Source organism: Heterocephalus glaber, unplaced genomic scaffold, assembly GCF_053883595.1.
Source record: "Heterocephalus glaber isolate CG9 unplaced genomic scaffold, H.glaber_assembly_v1.0 deba00001550, whole genome shotgun sequence".
NCBI lineage: Eukaryota > Metazoa > Chordata > Mammalia > Rodentia > Bathyergidae > Heterocephalus > Heterocephalus glaber.
The window spans coordinates 17,089,372-17,110,700 of NW_028258343.1; the positions used below are offsets into that span (position 1 = coordinate 17,089,372).

Below are 21,329 nucleotides of genomic sequence, written 5' to 3' on the forward strand. Positions count from 1 at the left end.
CTTATGCATCAGGCTACTGACCTCCCTCAGTGCCCACAGCTGGCTGGCACTAATGGGAGATATTCACATGTGCACACACACACACACACACACACACACACACACCCCAAATTCAGGCCACTAAGGGGATGTATGGAGAAATCTACAACAATACCTTGGTTTGCAAATGCTTCTGTTCCCTAACAATTCTGTTTGTGTTGGGCAAAATTTTGCTTCTGTTCTCTAACTCCGCATCAGGTAACAAACAGGACTGTGACTATCCACCCCACACAAGCACAGATGCTGCCATCTTCCCCAGAATCATGAAACCAGTCAAGTTTGTGAACCGAGGTACCACTGTATTTCTTTCTACTTTGACCTCTCCCATCTTCCTTACCACTTTGTGAGAGCTTCGGCAATCATTAAAGTGTATGTTTTCTCTTTGTGTTCCACACACATTATCCAAATTGCTAACAGTTGGTCAGAAAGTTTGAAGCTCTTTAAGTTTATTCACTCATTTAACCATTGGAACAACCCTATCTATGCAATGGGCATTGTTATGCCTTCCCCTATTCCTGTTTTTTTCAGTACTGGGGTCCTGGGGATTGAACTCGGGACCTTGCACTTGCAAGGCAGGCGGCAGAACCACTGAGCTACATACCCGCCCCCCATTCCTATTTTTAAAGGGAAAGAAATGACGTCCCTATATTTAGGTAACTAGTTGTAGGTTATAAAGCTTGTAGTGGAAGAAAAAGAATTTACAGAGGAGAGGACAGAAAGGGAGGGAAAGAGAAGATGAAGAAGGGGTGGGAACTGGGAGAAACGAAGACAAAAAGGGGGAAGGAAAAGGAAAATGTCATGGTTCAGGCCTAAAATGTCCTCCAAAGCCTCATGCATCTGGGCCACGGGCGCACCGACTCATGAGTGGACCCTGCATTCTCAAGTCCAGAGTGAGTGTGCCTTTAGGGGTGGAGTCAGGTTGGAGGTGGTCCCTGGTGTCAGACCTACAAAGCTGTGCTCTTGTCCCAGCTCCTCCCTTCCCTCTGCCTCTTTGGCTGCCATGAGTTGCATACTTTTCCTCCACCAGGCCCCTCTGTCAGCCTGTTTGTGCCTTGAAGCCAGCCTACATGGACTGAAACTGTGAGCCAAAATAAACCTCTAACCCTGTGAATCGTGGGTGCCAGGTATTATGTTTTGTGATGGGAAAGTGACTGAGGCAGAAGGAAAGTTATCTGTCCCAGACTAATGACTCTTCAGGAGCAAAGGCCACAGAGGGCTCCTGTCTCGGTCCAGGTGACGAGCACTTAACAGATCTCCACTACACTAGAACTATGAGAGAGCAGAGGTCTCTGGCTTTTGGTACCTCTTGACAGTTGTAAGGCCTGTGAGTATGGCTCTTTGTACCACTCATCCTCATACTTTGAAAAGCCGCAGTGGAAGAAGTGAAGTGCATTGTCTGAAGACAAACAGAATTCCTATATGCTCTAGTTGAGAGTTTGTTGGCATGTTGCTTTCATGTCAGGTCTGTGAATATGTTAATTGGGAGCTTTAGATGGACCACAATGTGCTTGAGATCAATTGGTTTACCTTAGTTTGACCTACATCCTTTCCTGTAGTTCTTAGAAGCTCGTTAGGTTTGGGTTCTATTCTGTAGATCTAGTCAAAGAATGTTGGGTCTAGAATCAGATATTTTTAGATCAAATCCTTTACAATCCATTACTAGTTGTGTGAATGTGGGCAGGTCACAGTTTTACTGGGACCTTATTTTCCTAGCATATATTATCCGTAAGATAGAGTTGTTATCAGGATGAACTCAACTGCAAAGAAAAGTATTTTGTCAACTAAAAAACACATTACAAATTTAAGGTATTGTGTCCTATTTGTAGAAATATGTACCCTGTATCTGAGGAATTTACATCTCTTCCTTTTATTTGTATTTGGGTGGAGTGTTCTTCTTACTTTGCTTCTACATATTTCTCAAAAGACATATATGCATGTGAGTCTTATAAACAATATCTAAAAGCAAGCAGCTTCCTTCCTGGTAGTTTCTAATACATATTCTGATTTACCCATCTGATTTTTCCTCTACTTACAGCAATCTTCAAAAATGAAAAAACATCAAAAATACCAAGATGTGAAGAAATCCACTTGGGCAGTGAACTTAAGTGTTGCAATTGAAGAGGAAGTTTAGGCTTCTAGCTGAAAAGCTATTCCACAGTGGGCTCCAGGAGAAATGAGAATTGACCAGTGCCAAGAAGAAAACAGCCTTAAAAGTTTTAACAGATAAAACCCAAAGAAAAACCTATGATATGGAATTCACACTGTCTATTCTTTTGTGGCAAAATGTGTATATATCTCTTCATTGTTAGGATATATTTATTTAATGTGCACTTTTTTGTGGCTCTTATTTCCAATACTCAAGCAGTTGAAAACAGTTTTATAGTTTAGTTTCTAAGTAAAACCAGTCTAAGGTAGGATGAAAGCTCACCACACACTTTCATTTTTTTCCTAGAATTCATTTTCCCATTTACCTCGTGTTATTGTCATTCCTGTTAAGACTGACTTAAGAAAAATAATTGTATCTGAGAGTAATTTAAAATACTCAGGTTTCTTATCTGATTCCCTGAGAATTGTGGAAATGAGTATGACTTCACATTTTCAGCTTGTTTCATAAACACACTGTAAATAAGTGTGTTTTGTTCTCAACAGCCAAATCCTTCTCAATCATAGAAATTCTCCATAACTATTTCTTCTACCCTCTAAAAACCAGATTTCATGACTGAAATATTACCAAAGTTCTGATTATATACCTTATTATTTTATATACTAAACATTTACATGACTATTTATTAGAATTGTAGGAAAAACATTTAGTTAATCATAATATTTGATGGAAAGCAAAAGACAATAGAATTATAATAAGATACAATAAATTTGTTTGAGTAGAAGCCAAAGTGATTCTTAGTCTATATTAGAATAACACTTATAGTTGCATAATCTGTAAAAATTACTTTAAGAGAAATTACATTTTGATAATTTATCTTATTATGTATTAAGTATACATCAACAATATTTCTTGCTTCTAATAAAATGAAGAGACAGCATTTATCTGGTTTAAATTACATGGAAATTTAATGTCAAGAATTAGACTTTGTTCATATGTCAGAGTCTTCACAAAAACTGACTTAGATCTTATAATTATTTTACATTACATGAGAACTCATTTGATATTTGGTGCCAAAGAATTTCTTTCTGAAGACCATAAATCAAGAGATAGCTTTAAGTAGAAAAAAATAGTTACAAATCTCTCCTGCAATGTTTATATTCTGATTTAGCTTACTTCCCTTTATCTTTTTTCCCTTTCTTTTTTAAGTGACCATAAATCCTAATTTCCAATATCTTAAAGATTGATTAGTGATTCAATTGTGGTGATATCTGTTTTCTACAATTTCTGAAATTTTATGAGATTGTTTCCCTTTCATATATTTTGCCTGTTTGTATCCATAAGAACAAGAAGTTTTCTGAGTTTATGTCCTCACCTTTGATTTTCGAAAATCACAGAGAATCCTAAATCAATCCGACAACTTTAGCAAACTGCACCATTTGGACTCGGAATTTGTTATTTTTAAGTAAAAGTGAATACTTCATATTTTTAATTCAGTGTAAGAGAACAGTTAAATTTGTACTTTGGATGATATAACTCTGATTTAAAAATCAAAACAATGTATTCCTTTGGTTGTAAATCATCAAGGGCTTTTGTTGAAAACAGTGTATAACATTTCTAATATAGTATAACCCCCTTTCTTTACTGTGCTTCCAATTGTCTTGATTAAAAAGTGCCTGCACATTTGCTCTTCTTGCTGCCTGGAATGGAATGAATGCTGTTTGCTGTTTTAGCTTTCTCCATATTTGATTCACCTAACCTACGATGCAGATTCTATATGTCTAGTTTATTTTCTGTCAGTTTTACATTAGAAGAAAAGCCCCGGGAAGGCAAGGATGTCTTCTTGTTTTGTGCACTGGGCTTGGACACTCACAACTACCTCTGATATGTATTTGGTACTCAATATATGTTTTTGAATTAAATGATGAAAACTAAGAATATGAGAAGTCAGCCTAGACTGCTTATGTCTGAATTCTAACTCTTCTGTAGCCTCGGGTAAGTTTTTCAGCCTCTTTTTCTTTCAAATTCCTTAATGTGTAAAACAGGGACTAAAGAGGAGTCTACACTGTAATCATATTATAAGAAATTTATGAGTAAATGCACAAAAATGCATAGATCCTTGTTTTGCAAGGATTAAATCTTCATTAAATTTATGTTATAATTTCATAAAAAATGCATACACACACTTGTCCCTGTCATAAATGAACATTAAAAGCCTTATCGTTGGGAATCTTCATCTTTTTTCCGTAGAGGTTTTTTCTTTCCCACTTCCAATCATGAGCCATAACAAATACCTATGTAGTCCTTGTTGTTTTAACTCAGGTCCCCTAGAAGCAAAGGCTAATTGTTTGTACTTTATCAGAAGAGTGTTCTTAGGAGAAATCTCTATGGAAATCAAAGAAACAACACAGGACAGGAGAAGAATTTAGGCATATACATGGTTCCTTAAGGAGCCCAACCTCAGCTGCCCAGCCTGACCCCAGCAGCGCATGTCCATTCTATGCTGGTTCATCAGCTGAGGCTTTTTGCATCTGTTTCAGCTCCAGGAAGCCAGCAGCTTCCAGATGGCCCATTCTCTGATAGGACCTATGGATCCCATGAGTGTGCCCCACTGCTCTGCTCCCCTTGTGTTAGACTGAGCCATTGTGTTTGAGATAATATTGTGCAGGACGTCATAGTGGGAAAACAGAAATTCTGTGAGCCCGCCAATGCTGGTGCTAGCAGAGGCTCAGTGTATAGAAAAGGTAAAGCGAACCTGGGATAGCTGTCAGTTGATTGATCCACTTAGGATCAATCATAGACTTTTCCTTGATGGAAGGAATCTAGTGTAATAAGTTGTTACCAAATGACTTGGTGATCTCTTCAAAAGAAGGGGTGTTATCAGGAAGACAGTGCCTAGCATTGGGTTTTGTTGTAGGCAATTCAAAACTCAGCGGTACACTTTGCCTGGCTGCTCTGTGTGAGAAAGAGTTCTCGTAATTGACCCAGGAAATCTCTCTATTTTTCTGGGACCTGAGTGGGGAGGTCTGTCTATGAGGAATTTGTGTCTTTTCAGTCCGTATGTAGGATGTAATGACTTTGAAATATGTCAGCCCACACCTCCTCCATGGGTGAAGAGATACCAGTGCTTCATCTAAGGGAGTTTACTATTATTCCCTGTCCACGTGTTATTAAATCAACGATGGAATTTATAACAGGAGAGGAAAAACTCATAGTTGTATTTCAGCCAAAAAGAGTAACCTTCTTCATACATTTCTGTAATACACTGAAGTTTTATTGTAACCTCTGTACGACGGAGGTGAGAGAAGAGGGAACACTATCCTACTCTCCCTACATTCTCCCCAAAAGATTGCAACACTGGCTTTTTTAATCCTTTAGCAATGTGTACCCAGGCAAGATGCATGTGACATAGTCCATAGATTCAAGAACTACTATTACAAAAATCTTAGGAATCAGTTTACATACTCTGTTTTCCACCCAAACACACGAGTTTTAAAAACCCAATCACCGTTTAAAATTATCTGCACATTGCTTAAAAAGATTTTGCCTTTTAACAACAGGTCATGAAAGGTGATCTTTGAAGATTCCATAAAATTTGATTCCTGGGAACAACTGTAAATGATGCAACAAAATTTGGGGAGCTGCTTATAAGTTTCTCAGAAATTTAAAATTATCTCATTATCTAATTTTGATCACATAATGCAAAGTTATTCATTGGCAAAATCTATAAAAAAATTTTAATTGTAAAAAGTCAGATAATGATATACCAAATATGAAGTAATTTAGGGTACTAGGCACAGTTAAATCACTTGATTTTGACAATTTAAAAAACTACTATTTCTCAGTAAGGTAATTAGATATATTTTTATTTCATTACACATTTCAGTACAAATTCAGTTGGGAGGTCAATTAATTCATTTAGTCATCTATTCAACTAATATGTATGGAGAATCTGCTATTTCTGATGCACTATACTAACAGCTAGTGGTAAGTTATGAATAAAACCAATGCTCTGCCTTTACGGAATGGAAGAGACAAATAATAAAATATGCAAACAAAGTGTATAGTAGGTTAGATAGTGGTAATTTATAATGAGAAAGATTAATACAGAGAAGGGTCCCTTAAAGTGTCAGTGTTAATTCAGACGTCACAGAAAGCCCCAATGAAAAGATGAATTTGAGTAAAATCTGGAGGAAGTGGAAGGACAAGTCCCAGGAGGAAGGGCACCGACACAGTGACACTAGCAAGGGTGAAAGCCTTGAAGCTGAAACATGCACAGCACATTCAGTGGTGACCATGAGGTTGCTGAACTGCAGGAGTGACAAGGACAGCAGTCAGGGCAAAAGGTGAGAAATGTGAAGACCAACCAGACAACAGAGAGCCTTTTTGGTAAGTGAGATCTAAGAAGGCAGCACTCCACCTGTCTTGTTCTCCAGTCCCATGAATGCCAGAATAACAGTAGAATGAATGTGTGAAATAAAAAGCTTTCTTTCCAGAGGAGTAAAAGTCAGATTTTATCACCTTTCACAACAATATATAACCTCACATCCATTTTTGCATGGCTTGCAAAACAATGACAAGACTAAAAACTATAAGTACCATATTTAAAGTTTTTGCCCAAACTACAAATTTAATGTTTATATTTTGTTGATAAAACATGAGAACATTAAGTTGGGAGTCACATTGTCTTGAATTAAGATCCACCTTTGTGTGATAACAGGAGTGGGGCTCCTCTATTTCTTTCTCTACAAGACGGGGAACAAAGCCACTTGCCTCCAGAATGGTCATGAGAATGAAGTGAGATCTTGGGTACCCATGAACCGACCCACAGTGCCTGGAGCTTGCAGTAGACATAATAATTACCAAGCCTTTTCCTTCATTGCCCCTCCCCATCTTTAGCATAAAATCTTGTGTGCATTTTCAATATCAATAAGTTTTGGTGTCATATATATGAAATTAATGATCTTTCAGAGCACTTGAATTGTGTTAGTAGAAATCATCTCCTGATAGTTTTTGGTTGACATTCAACTTCTGCTTATTTATTTGTAGATTGGTCATGAAAAATATAAAACCTCCAGATTACCATTCTTTTACATTAAGTAGTTATTAGCTATTACTATTTATTAGCATGTGAGCGAACTCTTCCTACAAGAATATACATATTCAAGGCTTAAAACTACTGTGCTTATAAGTCAGTTTCAAACAATGGAGAAAACCAAAATCTATGCCAATTCTATCAGTTAAAATGATGGAGAGTTATTTGTAACAGAAGCCTTAAAATATCAATTTGACTTTTAAGATTAAAGTCAGTAAAGTCCTTTTACAGAAAAATCACAATCCTACTTATTAGAAGAAAAGCAGCTAATTTTTAGGTACAGTCTTTTATTTATGTATATCCATGTCATTTTTGTTTCAGTACATCACAAGCGAAGGGCAGTGACTGCATTTGATAAGGAACAATACTGATGGCTATGACACTGATGATAATGTTATCAATGTGACAAGGTTTATCTTTCAGCATTAAGAACAAGACTACTGAAATCAGAAAAATTATTCAAGTTCTGGTTTTACCACGTACCGGCCATATGAGAAATTTCAAGTGATTTCATTCCTATCAACCTTAGATTTCTTACTTGTGGATGGAAAACAACATTACTTTTCCTTATTTATTCTATAGAGCTGTGTTGGGGATCAGTTCTGGGAAAATATGTAAAGCATTGCACATAGGACATAATCATAGCGAGTGTTCAATATAACTTAGCATAAACACTACAAATAACACAAAGAGTGATAACCAGACAAATGTAATAATAATTGTGCATTTGCCATTGTTGTGCTTATGGGGAGCAGATCTGAAGGGCAGAAGCTTATTAATTTATGTGGCAGATGGGCCCACCCACTTGGCCTGTGAGAATGCACCACACTCAGTGAGGTCTTTGTATTTCAGACTCTATTTTCATTAAGCAGCTAAATGTTTCTTAGATAAATTGTACTCAATATATTAAGTTGTACTGATCATAAACTGAACACCATTGCAAATAATTATTTATATGTTGTCACTTCATATTTCACATCCTTAAAACTAAGGCTGGCTTTTAGTTTTCTGAGTTGTTTTATTTTATTTTTTGTTTTTACTGCAAAATTCCACCAAGACTTTTGGCCTGTTAGTGAGTTCTAGCAATGTAAAGGAGAGGGGATGATCTTGAAAATGACCACTAGATGTTGCTAGTTGTCTGGTTTATAAATGTAAGCAGGTGCATCTCTGAAAAGCTTGCTTCTCCTTTTTCCTCACCAAAATTTTTAAAGCACAGTATCTATTCCAATGTTAACTTTGAGAAAAATTAGATCACATGAAAAGCAAAAATTTATATAACATCCAAGTTTTAAAAAAATGCCTTCTTACTTTTCAAACTCTTTTTCTTTATAATCCAAGCTAGAATATAGTATTCTTAATATAATTTTTAAAACATATAACTTCCCTTCTTCTCTACCCTTATTGATTTTGATATTTTTGCATAATATTATAAATGATTCAACTATCCGCTGGGCACATTTGTTATGAAATTAACTAAATGAATAATTTTCAGCCTTTCAATGTTTCTGTTTCTTCCTTTGCTATACAACCTGTGAGTTGAGAAGAGATGGAACAAGACACATGGTTTGCAGAAGAGATATTTTCTTATGTCCACAATCGACAGACTGGGTAGGAAAAGCTCTGGTGAAGCAGTTATAATTATTGCTTGCAGGTTTTCTGTGTTTTTAGCTTCTTTTCTGTGGAAGAGTAGTGATCCTCAGGAAAAAGATAGATCGGGTTCATATTACCTCCAGGTCAATTGATGGGCATGCCACCGAGGCCAACTAGATTAGGATCCTATGTAGAGGGCAACCAATGTAAAGGGGCCATAAAAGCCCCCGTTAACTGTTGTAGCAAAAGCACTGGACCAGACTGCAAAAGGAAGGCACACTTTTGTCCGTGAGAATGCATCACAATGATTTATAACTACTGCTCAACGTTTAAGTTTTCACTTATCTGTGCTATGTGATGTAAAATCTATCAAAGGCTCTTACTTGTACAGTGAAGAGTTTTGTGGGAAAAATTTGGGTCATACAAGGCTCATAAGTTAGCAAAGCCACCTATGAAGATGTCTTTATCTTAGTAATAGCAATTCATGGCAACAGACCCTCTGGGACAAAAAGATTTCTCAAAGTTGTTAGAATAAGGACTGTAGTCCTCAAAGAGAGCCCAACAAACTGATTTGGTTTCCTCACTATTTGTAATTTTCAAAAAATATGATTAGGATTATCTACCCCTCCAATTAAATGCATAAATTCACTCAGTAGAACATATATTTTATGAGATGCAAGTGACTGTAACATTTATTCCTTGAAAATGTGAAACCAGGTTCATATTTAAAATTCATGGTTATTTGATCAAATGTTTTATTTTTACTTATTTTTGCTTGTAATAATACCCAGTATAATTGCATATTAGATAACACCACAAAAAAAAGAAAAAAAAGAATAGATAATACCACAGTCTGGAGACATGACTAAATAGCATTGTTGAAAATGCACAGTTATAAAGCAAAAGCACTAAGGTTAAATTTCTGCTAGAAGCTGGAAATCTTGAAGCTCTTCTAAAATCATGGAGAACTTACTTTATACAGCATTGTTGAACTTGCATATTTTCAAAGAACTTGCATGTTCTCAAAAATTATTTCAGTGTTCTAGTGCCAGTCTGCTCAAAAGATAGCTTTTCCTACTCAAATGACAAAATATTAAGTAAAAAAAAAAAGTTAAAGTCAGTGAATAGTATCACAACTGCACAATCCCTACCACCAGCTTAATTACCTAAGCATGCAACAAGAGCTTTCCCTTAAAATGTAGAATCACATCAGACTTCTCAGCACAAACCCTGAAGGCCAGAAGAGCTTGGAATGAAGTTGTTCAAGTCCTAAGAGCAAATAACTTCCAAATCAAATAACTTATTCAGCAAAGCTATCCTTCAAAATAAATGGAGAAATAAAGTACTTCCATGAAAAAGGGCAGCTCAAAAGACATATGACTATTAAATCAGCACTAGAGAAAAATAGTTAAGAATATTCTCAGCAGAAATAATGAAACTGACACAAATAAAAACATAGAGGAAATGAAAACTCCAAGTAAGATCAATGGATAAACAGAACTGTCAGGAAAAGAAAAACAAAAAAAGATAAAGAAGACAATGATGGTAAATAATCACTATTTCAGTAATATCTCTCAATGTTAATGCCCTTAATTCTACAATTAACAGACACAGATTGGCAGGATGGATAAAAAAATATCCAACAGTCTGTTGCATTCAAGAAACTCATGTAATCCAAAATAGACTAAAACTTAGAGGACAAAAAACAAATACTTCATACACCAGAATCCCCAAAACAAGCAGGGGTAGCAATTCTAAAATCAGACATGATAAAAACCAAGCTAAAACTGATTATAAGAGACAAAGAAAGACACTACATACTAGTTAAAGGAACAATCCAACAAGAAGAGATAACACTGATGAACATATATGCACCAAATACTAGAGCACATAGCTTCATAAAGCAAAAACTGATGAACTTGAAGATCAAATAAGCAGTAACACAATCACAGTAGGGGATTTTAACATCCCGCTTTCACAAAGAGATAGATCAACTAAATAAAAAATCAGTAAAGAAATGTCGGAGCTGAACCACACCTATATAGATTTAACAGACATCTACAGAGTATTTCCCCACTCCAGAACAAAGTAAAATTCTTTTCAGGAGCCCATGGTACTTTTTCAGAATAGATCACATTATAGTCCAGAAAGCCTCCTTACATAAATGTAAAAGAATTGTAATCTCCCCATGCATACTATTAGACCACTGTGCAATGAAAATAGAGATCAAAGACAGAAGAAATTTCAGAAATGACAAAATTTCTTGAAAAATTAGTGATATTCTCCTAAACAATCAATAGGTTACAGAAGAAATTAAAGAATAAATTTAAAAATTTCTGAAAGTTAATGAAAATGACTGTATAACTAACTCACCAAACCACTGGGACATTATGAGAGCAGTTCCAAGAGGAGTATTCACCTCAGTCAATGCTCACATCAGGAAAACAGAGTAAGCACAAACAAATAACCTTGTGAGAAATCTTAAACATTTGCTACACAACAACAAGCCAAACCCAAACTGAAATTAAGCAGGGAAATTATAAACATTAGAGTAGAAATTAATGAAATTAAGACTAAAAGATTTGTAAAAATAATCAACAAATTGAAGAGCTGGTTCTTTAAAAAATAAATAAATAAAATTGACAAGCTCTTATCCAGACTTACCAAGAGAAAGAGTGAAAAGACTCACATTGATGGAATTAGAAGTAAAAAAGGTGAAATCTCAACAGACACTATTGAAATCCAGAAGATAGTTAGTAACTACTTTGAAAAACTATATTCCAACAAATTAGCAAATTTTGAAGAAATGGACAGATTCCTAGATGCATGCAAATTACCAAGACTAACCTAGCAAGATATAAATATGCTTAACAATCCAATAACAAGCAATGAAATTGACAGTAATAAAGAATCTCCCAACTAAAAAAAGCCCGGGACCTAATGGATGTACTTCTAATTTCTACAAAACTTTTACGGATGTTATATCATCTACACTCCTCAAGCTAATCAAAAAAATTGAAAGGGATGAAGTGCTCCCAAATTCATTTATGACAGCTAATATCACCCTGAACCCAAAACCAAACAAAGATCCAATTAGAAAAGGAAACTACCAATCTCCTTAATGAACATAGATGCAAAGCTCCTCAGCAAGATATTAGCAATGGAATACAGCACATCATCAAAAGATCATACATCGTGATCAAGTAGGTTTGATCCCATAGAAACAAGGATGATTCAATATAATGTCAATAAATGTAATACATCACATAAACAGAAGCAAGTTCAAAAACCATATGATTATATCAATAGATGCAGAAAAGGTTTTCAACAAAATCCAACACCCCTTCATGATAAAAGCCCTGAAGAAAATATGTATAGAAGGACCATACCTGAATATGGTAAAAGCTATTTATGACAAACCAAAACCAGCATAATACTAAATGGGGAAAAACTAAAAGCATTTCCCTTATAATCAGGAAGAACACAAAGATGTCTACTATCACCACTTCTATTCAGCATATTACTTGAAATATTAGCCAGAGAAATCAGGAAAGAGAAAGAAATAAAAGGGATACATATAGGAAAGGAAGAACTCAAATTATCATTATTTTCAGATGACATCATACTCTATATAGAAGGCCCAAAGAACTCTTAGAATTAATAACCAACTTCAGCAACATAGTGGGATACAAGATCAAGATACAAAAATCATTAGTATTTGTGTATATCAACGAAGAATTCACTGAGAAGGAAATTACGAAAAAATTCCATTCACAATAACTTCAAGAGAAATGAAATATCTAGGAATTAACCTAACCAGGGGAGTGAAAGACCTCTACAAAGAAAACTAAACTATTCTGGAAAAGGAGACTGAAGAGAACATCAGAAAATGTAAAGATGTCCCCTGCTCCTGTAATTCTAGAAAGAATATTGTCAAAATGACCATACTCCCAAAACTCTTGTACAGATTCAATGCAGTCCCAATCAAACTACCAACAGCATACTTTACAGAACTAGGGAAAACAATCTTAAAATTCATACAGAACCAGAAAAGAACCAGAATAGTAAAAACAATTTTGGGTAACAAGAACAAAGGAGGAGGCCTTGAAACACCAGACTTCAAGCTATACTATAAAGCAATAGTGAACAAAACACCATGGCACTGGAACAAAAACAGATACATGGAACAGAATAGAAGATACAGAAACATCCCCAAACACCTTCAGCTATTTGATTTTTGATATAAGGGCCAAAAGCATATGTGGAGGGAAGACAGCCTACTCAACAAGTGGTGCTGGGAAAACTGGTGATCTGTTTGGGCGCTTATCTCTCACCATATACTACATTAACATGAAAATGGATCAAAGATGTAAACATTAAAACAGAAACATTAGAGCTACTAGGAGATAAAGCAGGTAAAACACTTGAAGACCTAGTCAAGAAATGGCCAAGAGATATGAACAGACACTTCGCAAGAGGAAGAAATAAAAAGGGTCAACAAACATATCAAAAAATGTTCAACATCTCTGGCCATTAGAGAAATGCAACTTAAAATAATACTGAGATTCCATCTTATTCTGGAAAGAATGGGAATTATTAAGAAATCAAACACTAACAAATGCTGGCAAGGCTGTGGTGAAAAAGGAGTCCTCCTTAATTACTGGTGGGAATGCAAACTAGTACAACCATTATGGAAATCAGAATGGAGATTTCTCAAAGAACCGAAATTAGACATTCCATATGAGGCAGCTCTCCCCCTTCTCAATATTGCCCCCAAAGGCTTAAGACATCATACTACAGTGATATATGCATAGCAATGTTTACAGCAGCACAATTCATAGCAAATAAATCCTGGAAGCAGCCTATGTACTCATCAACAGATGATTGGGTAAAGAAAATGTGGTATCTATATATAATTGAATACTACTCAGCTATAATGAATGACACATTTGAGATATTTATAGGAAAATGGATGTGCCTGGAAAAGATAATGCCGAGTGAAATAAACCAGACACACAAGCATAAATACCATGAGGTATGTCTTATTTGAGCGAGGCAAAGTACAGAAGAAGAAGAAGAAGAAGAAGAAGAAGAAGAAGAAGAAGAAGAAGAAGAAGAAGAAGAAGAAGAAGAAGAAGAAGAAGAGGAGGAGGAGGAGGAGGAGGAGGAGGAGGAGGAGGAGGAGGAGGAGGAGGAGGAGGAAGGGGAAGGGGAAGAAGAAGAAGAGGAAGAGGAAGAGGAGGAAGAAGAAGAGGAGGAGGAGGAGGAAGGGGAAGGGGAAGAAGAAGAAGAGGAAGAGGAAGAGGAGGAAGAAGAAGAGGAGGAGGAGGAGGAGGAAGGGGAAGAAGAAGAGAAGGATGGATAGAAGGGAATAACGGGCTGGAACTCTTGCAATAGTGAGGTGGTCCATGGGAACAAGCGTGAGGAGGAGGGAAGAGCCAATGAGCTAAGATTCATAATATTAACAAGAATGAAAATTCGGATAGGGAAATTAGAGGGGGAATGAGGGAGGGGAGGGAAAAGGAAGGAGATTTTTAAAAAGAGAACAAGCTGTAGTCTGTACACGTACTCACTACGCAAGATGATTGTAAATGGCCTGTTCAGAAAATATGTACTAATGAAGGTTTTTTGAAAAAGTGTTTTGTGTCATAATTCTTGTGTGAGGTCCCCTCCTACCTAGCTCACTGAATAAAGTCCTATTCATTTTTCAAGGTTGAAGATTATGGACACCTTTTGGAAAGTTTCCACCTACCACTAAGAGCTGCTGATCATGTTTTCTCCTCTGTATGTTCCTAGCTCTGCAGAGACCATGCATGCATTGCTACCTCTCCCTCTAGTGATCAAGATTACATTTCTATTGTTCTCAGAATCTCCAATCTCTAGGCACCCAGCACTGCCACCATTACACAGTGACTACTGAATTCATGTTTCGTAATGTTGAATAAACAATAGCATAACCCAGATGATAGTGCTAGCTCTGTGTTTGGAATTTGATATTGGTGGCACAATCATTTCCTGTCTTTCTTTCTGAGGAAAATTCATTAAACATTCAATTTTTAAAAAATTAAACTTTACTTTTCAGAGAAGATTTGATACATAACAAAATGGAATGAAAATTTCAGAGTTCTTGTACATCGCCTAAACCCACACATGCTCACCCAGCCTTCCACTAGCAACCTCTCCACAAAGTGCTGCATTGATTTTCCAATATGTGGAAAATATTGATGGCTCTAGCTAGCTAAGACTTCCAGTACTATATTTTAAAATATTTTAAAGTGGTCATCTTTGTCCTGTTTCTGAGCTTAGAAAGCTTTTCATTTTTCCTCATTTTTATAATATTGGCTGTGGACGCGCTCTAAGTTGAATCGTGTTCCTGGTACACCTGATTTGATCAGAGTTTTTATCATGAAGTTCTGAATCTAGCTTTTGCTCTTCATTCGGTTGATGTGATATATAACATTTATTAATTCACATATGTTGAACAATCCTTACATCTCTGGGTGAATTCCATTTGATAATGGTGAATAATATTTTTAATGTACTGCTTGGCTTCATTTGCTAGAAATTCATGGAGAATTTTTTGCTCCTATCTCCACCAGGGACATTAGTCCATAGGCTTCACTTTGAGTCATATCATTGGTTTTAGTACAAAGATAATTCTAGCTTTATGGAAAGTACAGTAAAACCTTGACTTGTGACAATTTGCTCTGGAAACAAGTTTGTATACTAAAACACTTGTAAATCAAAGCAAATTTCCTCATAAGAAATGATGGAAACTCAGATGATTCATTCCAAAACCCCAAAATATTTATATAAAATGACTACAATGCTCTAATACAATACAAAATAATAAAGAAAATATGAAATTTAAAGAAAAATAAACAAGTTAACTTGCACTTGCCTTTGAAATCCTTCGTGGCTGGCGTGAGGGAGACAAGAGAGAGGGTTATTGGGTAGGAAGACTTTCGCTATCACTACCACACTAACAGAATCACTATCTTATTGGCTCAGTGTAATCTTTCTTTTAGTTCAGCTTTAACAAGGACCCAAGACAGCAACACGGCTTCTCTTCCTCGTCTGGGAGGCAGGGCCTGCCTCTCCGGCTGGCCGATCCTCCACGCGTCCGCGGTCCACTGCCACCATGCAGTTTATATTGCTTTTTAGTCGTCAGGGAAAGCTTCGATTGCAGAAATGGTATGTCCCACGGTCAGACAAAGAGAAGAAAAAGATCACAAGAGAACTTGCTCCAACCGTTTTAGAAAGGAAACCTAAAATGTGCAGCTTCCTTGAGTGGCGAGGTCCGAAGATTGTTTACAAAAGATACGCTAGTCTGTATTTTTGCTGTGCTATTGAGGAACAGGACAGTGAACTAATTACCCTGGAAATAATTCATCGTTACGTGGAATTATTTGACAAGTATTTTGGGAGTGTGTGTGAACTTGATATCGTCTTTAATTTTGAGAAGGCCTATTTTATTTTGGATGAATTTCTTTTGGGAGGGGAAGTTCAGGAAACACTGAATAAAAATGACCTTAAAGCAATGGAACATGCCGATCTCCTGCAGGAGGACAGAATAGGTATATCACAGCAGGAGTTTCAGTGGGTGGTCTAAGAAAAAAACCGTACTAGAATACATGCTGGAGTGCAAACATGCATCAAAACGTTGTAGAAGAGATAAATTCAGTTCACAGTTACAATTTTGTCAAGCTTGTTATATTTTAGCATTACTTAGAAAGCCTAAATTACCTTAAATATCAAGGGATAGTCCCAATTATCTGATTAAACTGATGCTTTCATAGAGAATTTTGCTCTGATAGTGATCAGTCACTGGGGCTTGTAATTTATCTTCTGCAGAGAATGTTGAAATAGGTTTAGAGGTTCACAGACAAAAAGATATTTATTAAATACTGTGATTTGCTAATACCATCGGTAAAGTAGAATTTCCCTATGAAAACAAAAGCTTCTGTAAGGAAATGAATTGGGGGTTGTTATTAATATTTATTTTAATTGCTTGCTGTTTAACTTCACCACTATCTATTCTGAGTAGAGAAAAAAGGCAGCTATCTCCTTAAAATGTTTATGCCTGGATTTTATCCTCAGATATTACTGCATTTAATGGTTGTATAAATATAGGAATCTGTTATTTTTGGAGGGACAGTTTACGTGCTTTTGTAGCCCAATATCTCAGAGTTCAAGCTTGAATAAATATAAAATGGAATAGACAGAATTTTCCATGTTATTTCTGGAAATTGGGGTGGGGCAGACAGGATCAGTTTAAACCCCACTTCAGATTACCTTTTTTGCCTTGTTGATGTGAGAAATGTCTTGTGAGATAAATTCGTAGGCATATGCATTTAACAGTTTTGTTTGGTGAGTTCTCTAAAAAGTCTAATTTGAGGATTTAAAAAAAAAAATCTTTATTTTCAAAGTCATATTCATTGGACTTACTGTTTTGTAGCTAAGTGAACAGTTAAAAAGCCTTTATTGTTATTTAAAATACCATATGCATGACTACGTCCATTTTTTCCTTGGAAGATTTTCCTCTAGGATCCCCTGCTTCATGTGATAAAATCCTGAACCTAAGATACTGGTGGAAGGGTGTATTCTATTTTTTCAGTTAACTCAGCACTGACCAGGTGACTTAAACTGAAAATCTTTTCAGAGTATTACTATTAAATATAAATAGAATATTTTTGGGTGCAGGTGATCACCTTGTTTATCATTATATAAAGTTATACAAATAAATCTGAACTCCTAGGCATTAAGAAGTTACATGTTTAGCCATAAACCAAAGAACAAAAGCAACCAAAAACTTAACTTTTAGGCAACTTTACCATGAACTAAACATTCTAGAAATCTGATTGTGTCTGTACCAGTTTGTGTACTCCGTGTAAGAACATATACATCTCTTTTGTAGCCACGTCACAAATATTTTAATGTCCTTGTGTACTAAATGACTACTCATCAAGTATGCAGAATTTCCCAGAAGAAATAAGAGAGCTGATATACTTCTGAAAGAAAATGTCCTCAGCATGGTGACTGGTTGTCATGGAAAATAATCATACAACGTTTCAGAACTAACATCTTGACAACTGTATTTTTTCCATTTGTAATTTTCTTTCCTGTTTTCAGTCTATATGTGATCTTGATATAGCTTATTTTTGTCCACAACTGGTTTAATTTCTTCTTGGCAAAATATGTCCTATGTACTTTTATCTCAGACACATACTCACACATCTGTGATCAATCTTATAAGAGAAAAACACAGCAATCATTAATGTTACCAAAGAAAATATGGCTGAAGTGCTCCATCAAAATAAGCAATGCAGTAATACTGAGAGTGGCTTGTTGTTCAACTGTTAAAGAAAACAACTGTATTTAGTGTGGTTATCTTATAGTCTATACACGTTGATGTTATTTAATGCTTTGTTAACTATAGTTTTATATTTCTGAATACTAAAACCTTTAACATTGATCACTATTGTGTATGCTTTTAATAAAACGTATAGCAGATTTTATTGTAAAAGAAAAAGTACCAAATAATTCATTGTTTGTATCTACAGAATTTAAGGCCTGAGTTAAGTAAGTTGTAATTAAACAGGAGCTTCAGAAATTGCCCAAACTGGTTTGCCACTGGAAGACCTACAAAAATGCCTTGTGAACAAACTTAGTGTTAGGCAGGTATACAAATCAGTTATTTCCATTCTTAACATTCTTGCTTGTAAGACACTACATTCGAAGGACTGGGAAACATGGGTCTTTCATTTCCTTTTTTCCCCCTCCACCCCTCCCCTGCCCTGCACTATGTTGTTCATCTGCTTTTTTAATGCTGCATAAATATGCATCGTCTCATGCCTGTTTGCTTTGGATGCTGTGTGCTAAGTTGTAACAAAATGTTGCTTCTTTTGTTATCTGTATACAGCTGCTTGCTTTAAATTAGTAGATTCTGAAATAGCTTTTCTTGCATGTTTAAAATAAAAGTATTGCATGTACTTAAAAAAAACAACAACAACCAAGGACCCCATCCAATGACACTTGTTTTGCCTCCTTTTGAGGATTTTGAGGAAATGTGACACTGCATTGTCATTAAACACATTCATCCCTCGCAGTAAGATAGCCTTATTTGGGTGGTGCTTTTCTACAAATTTGCACTGTTTCCCCATTTTACAACGCTCCCTAATCTCTCTTGAAGTGAGAGATTCTTCCACCATTTTCTCCTCCTCTTCTACAGATGAGCTGTCCTCTATAACCTCTTGCAGTACGGACACGGTAACCCATAATCCTGCAGCATGAGAGAGATAGGAACCCTTGGCTCACTTGTGGTCATATGATGTTTAGCACCACCTACTACTCCTTTTGGAAGACCCCGCTGTTTTGTAGAGTTAAAATATATTAGAAATGTTTGCTCATCTTGTGGAGCACTCACAGAAAATGTTACTAGCAAGCCAAGGTTTCACAGTATTTGGAAGTATTCGATCCACTTCAGGGTTTGCTTGTTTTCATTTTGTTTTGTTCTTAAAGAATGTAAGAAAATTTTGTATTGTTCTTCTTTGAATCTTTCAGGGAATTCAGCAGTAAAGCCACTTGGTCTAGGGCTTTTCTTTGGCAGGAAATGTTATTGTTTCAATTTTGTTACTTATTATTGGTCTGTTCGAATTTTCTATTCTTCATAGTTCAATCTTAATGAGATGTATGTGTCCAGGAATTTATCTATTTCTTCTAGGTCATCAAATTTGTTTCTGGGTAGCATTTTATAATAGTTTCTAATGAACTTTTGAATATCTAGGTCCCCATTATATTTTCTCTTTTCCTTTCCTTTCTTTTTATTTTTGCTTCTGCTTTTGTTTTATTTGAGCTTTCTGTTTCTTAACCTATTTAAAGATTTGTTAATTTTGTTTCTCTTTCTAAAGAACTAGATCTTTGTTGACTTTTGCTATTGTTTTTAAGCTCTATTTCACTTATTTCTGCTCTGATATTCATTATTCATTTCCTTCTGCTATTTTTAAGTATGATTTGTTGTTGTTTTCTTAATTCCATGAAAAGAAATTATAGGTTATTTAAGGGCTTTTTGCTTTGTTGTTGTTGCTGTTGTTGTAGGCATTGATTACTCTAAAAACCTCTCTTCTACTGATTTTGCTATATCCCATTTTTATTTTTATTTTTAATTATTTATTTACTTATTTTTGTGTGTGTGGAACTGTGATTGAACCCAGGGTCTCTGGACATGAGGCAAGCACCACCACTAAGCTACATCTCCAGTCCTATTTGCTACAAGAAAAATTTTAATTTCCTTCTGATCTCTCTCTCTTAATGATTAATGTCTTTTTCTTTTACTTTGAAGAAATCTTATCAGTTCTTATAGGATTGATTCAGCACAGATATATTCTACTGACTTTTGTTTGTCTGGGAATTGTCTATCTCTCCTTTATCGTTAAGGGTAGTTTGCTGGGTAAAGTATTACTGGTTGGCAATTTTTGTTATTGCCCTTCATGAAATCTCATGCCAATCAATCATACCAGGCATGAGATTCACTGTTGGACTCAGGCTGTGTGGGTTTTTCCATCCAGACAGCTAAATGGGTAGAGATAAACCATTGGACGAATCTTCACAATTTTAATATTTATTAGAAATCTTGGTCTTTCCATCTAAAAAAGGAGGAGTCTATTTGGAAATTGGAAAAATCTTTAAAAATTTTCTCCCCAAATATTGGTACAATTTGTGAGCTTTTATTGTGTAGATAACCTCAATTTATTCCATTTTCATCAGAAACTCAGTTTGAATAAAATATTAGTAGAGATAGATGAGTGAGTTTGCATTACTATGTTTTACTAATCTATGACTAAAATGTTTTACTTAATGACTTCCGTGTGTGTGTGTGTGTGTGTGTGAGTGCTGGAAATTGACTCTAGGGCATTGTACATGCAAGCATGAGCTCTACCCCTGAGAGGTTTTAAAATGAAAGTTACACGAGAATCCCAACATCTGAATAAATCAATGAGCAAAATAATGGATACAGGGAGATAGATCTTTGGCAAATGGGAAGAGGACCAAGCGATGGAAGGAAGGAGGAAAGGGCAGAGGAGTGGGATGTAAAAAGAATGAACACATGCTACGTACATGACCAGCTGCACATGAGGGATGTAATTACTAAGTACTGCAAATGCGTACTAATAAAAATTGAAAGTTATGCATCTGTATGTTTATGTAGCATATGACATATGTTTTTATTTGTTATGTATACATAGTATTTTTCTATTTTCAGGTGGTATTCCAGAATTAATTTATTAAACCTCTTAAAGGGGTTCTTTTCCAGTTGACTTAGATGTAAGTGAGTGTTAATGTAATTTAAATATTCCTGAAACTCTCTAAACCAAGTAGAAATTGATCAAAATCATTTTAAATTCATGAGATCTGGAATAAACTTTGGTAAATAAGGCTAATTTTTGAAGTTGTTAATCACATAAAATGTCTTCAGAACTGTCAGCCTTAAGCCTAATATAG

The 21,329-nt window shown here is 35.6% G+C and overlaps 1 protein-coding gene across 1 annotated transcript; it reads left to right on the plus strand.

Annotated features, from left to right (window-relative positions):
- Positions 1 to 15,969: 15,969 nt before the first annotated feature.
- On the plus strand, positions 15,970 to 17,781 carry LOC101699801 (AP-1 complex subunit sigma-2-like). The gene is made up of 2 exons (XM_087190298.1): positions 15,970 to 16,393; positions 17,744 to 17,781. Exons 1-2 carry the CDS (start codon positions 15,970 to 15,972, stop codon positions 17,779 to 17,781), a joined length of 462 nt encoding a protein of 153 aa, XP_087046424.1.
- The last annotated feature ends 3,548 nt before the right edge of the window (positions 17,782 to 21,329 follow it).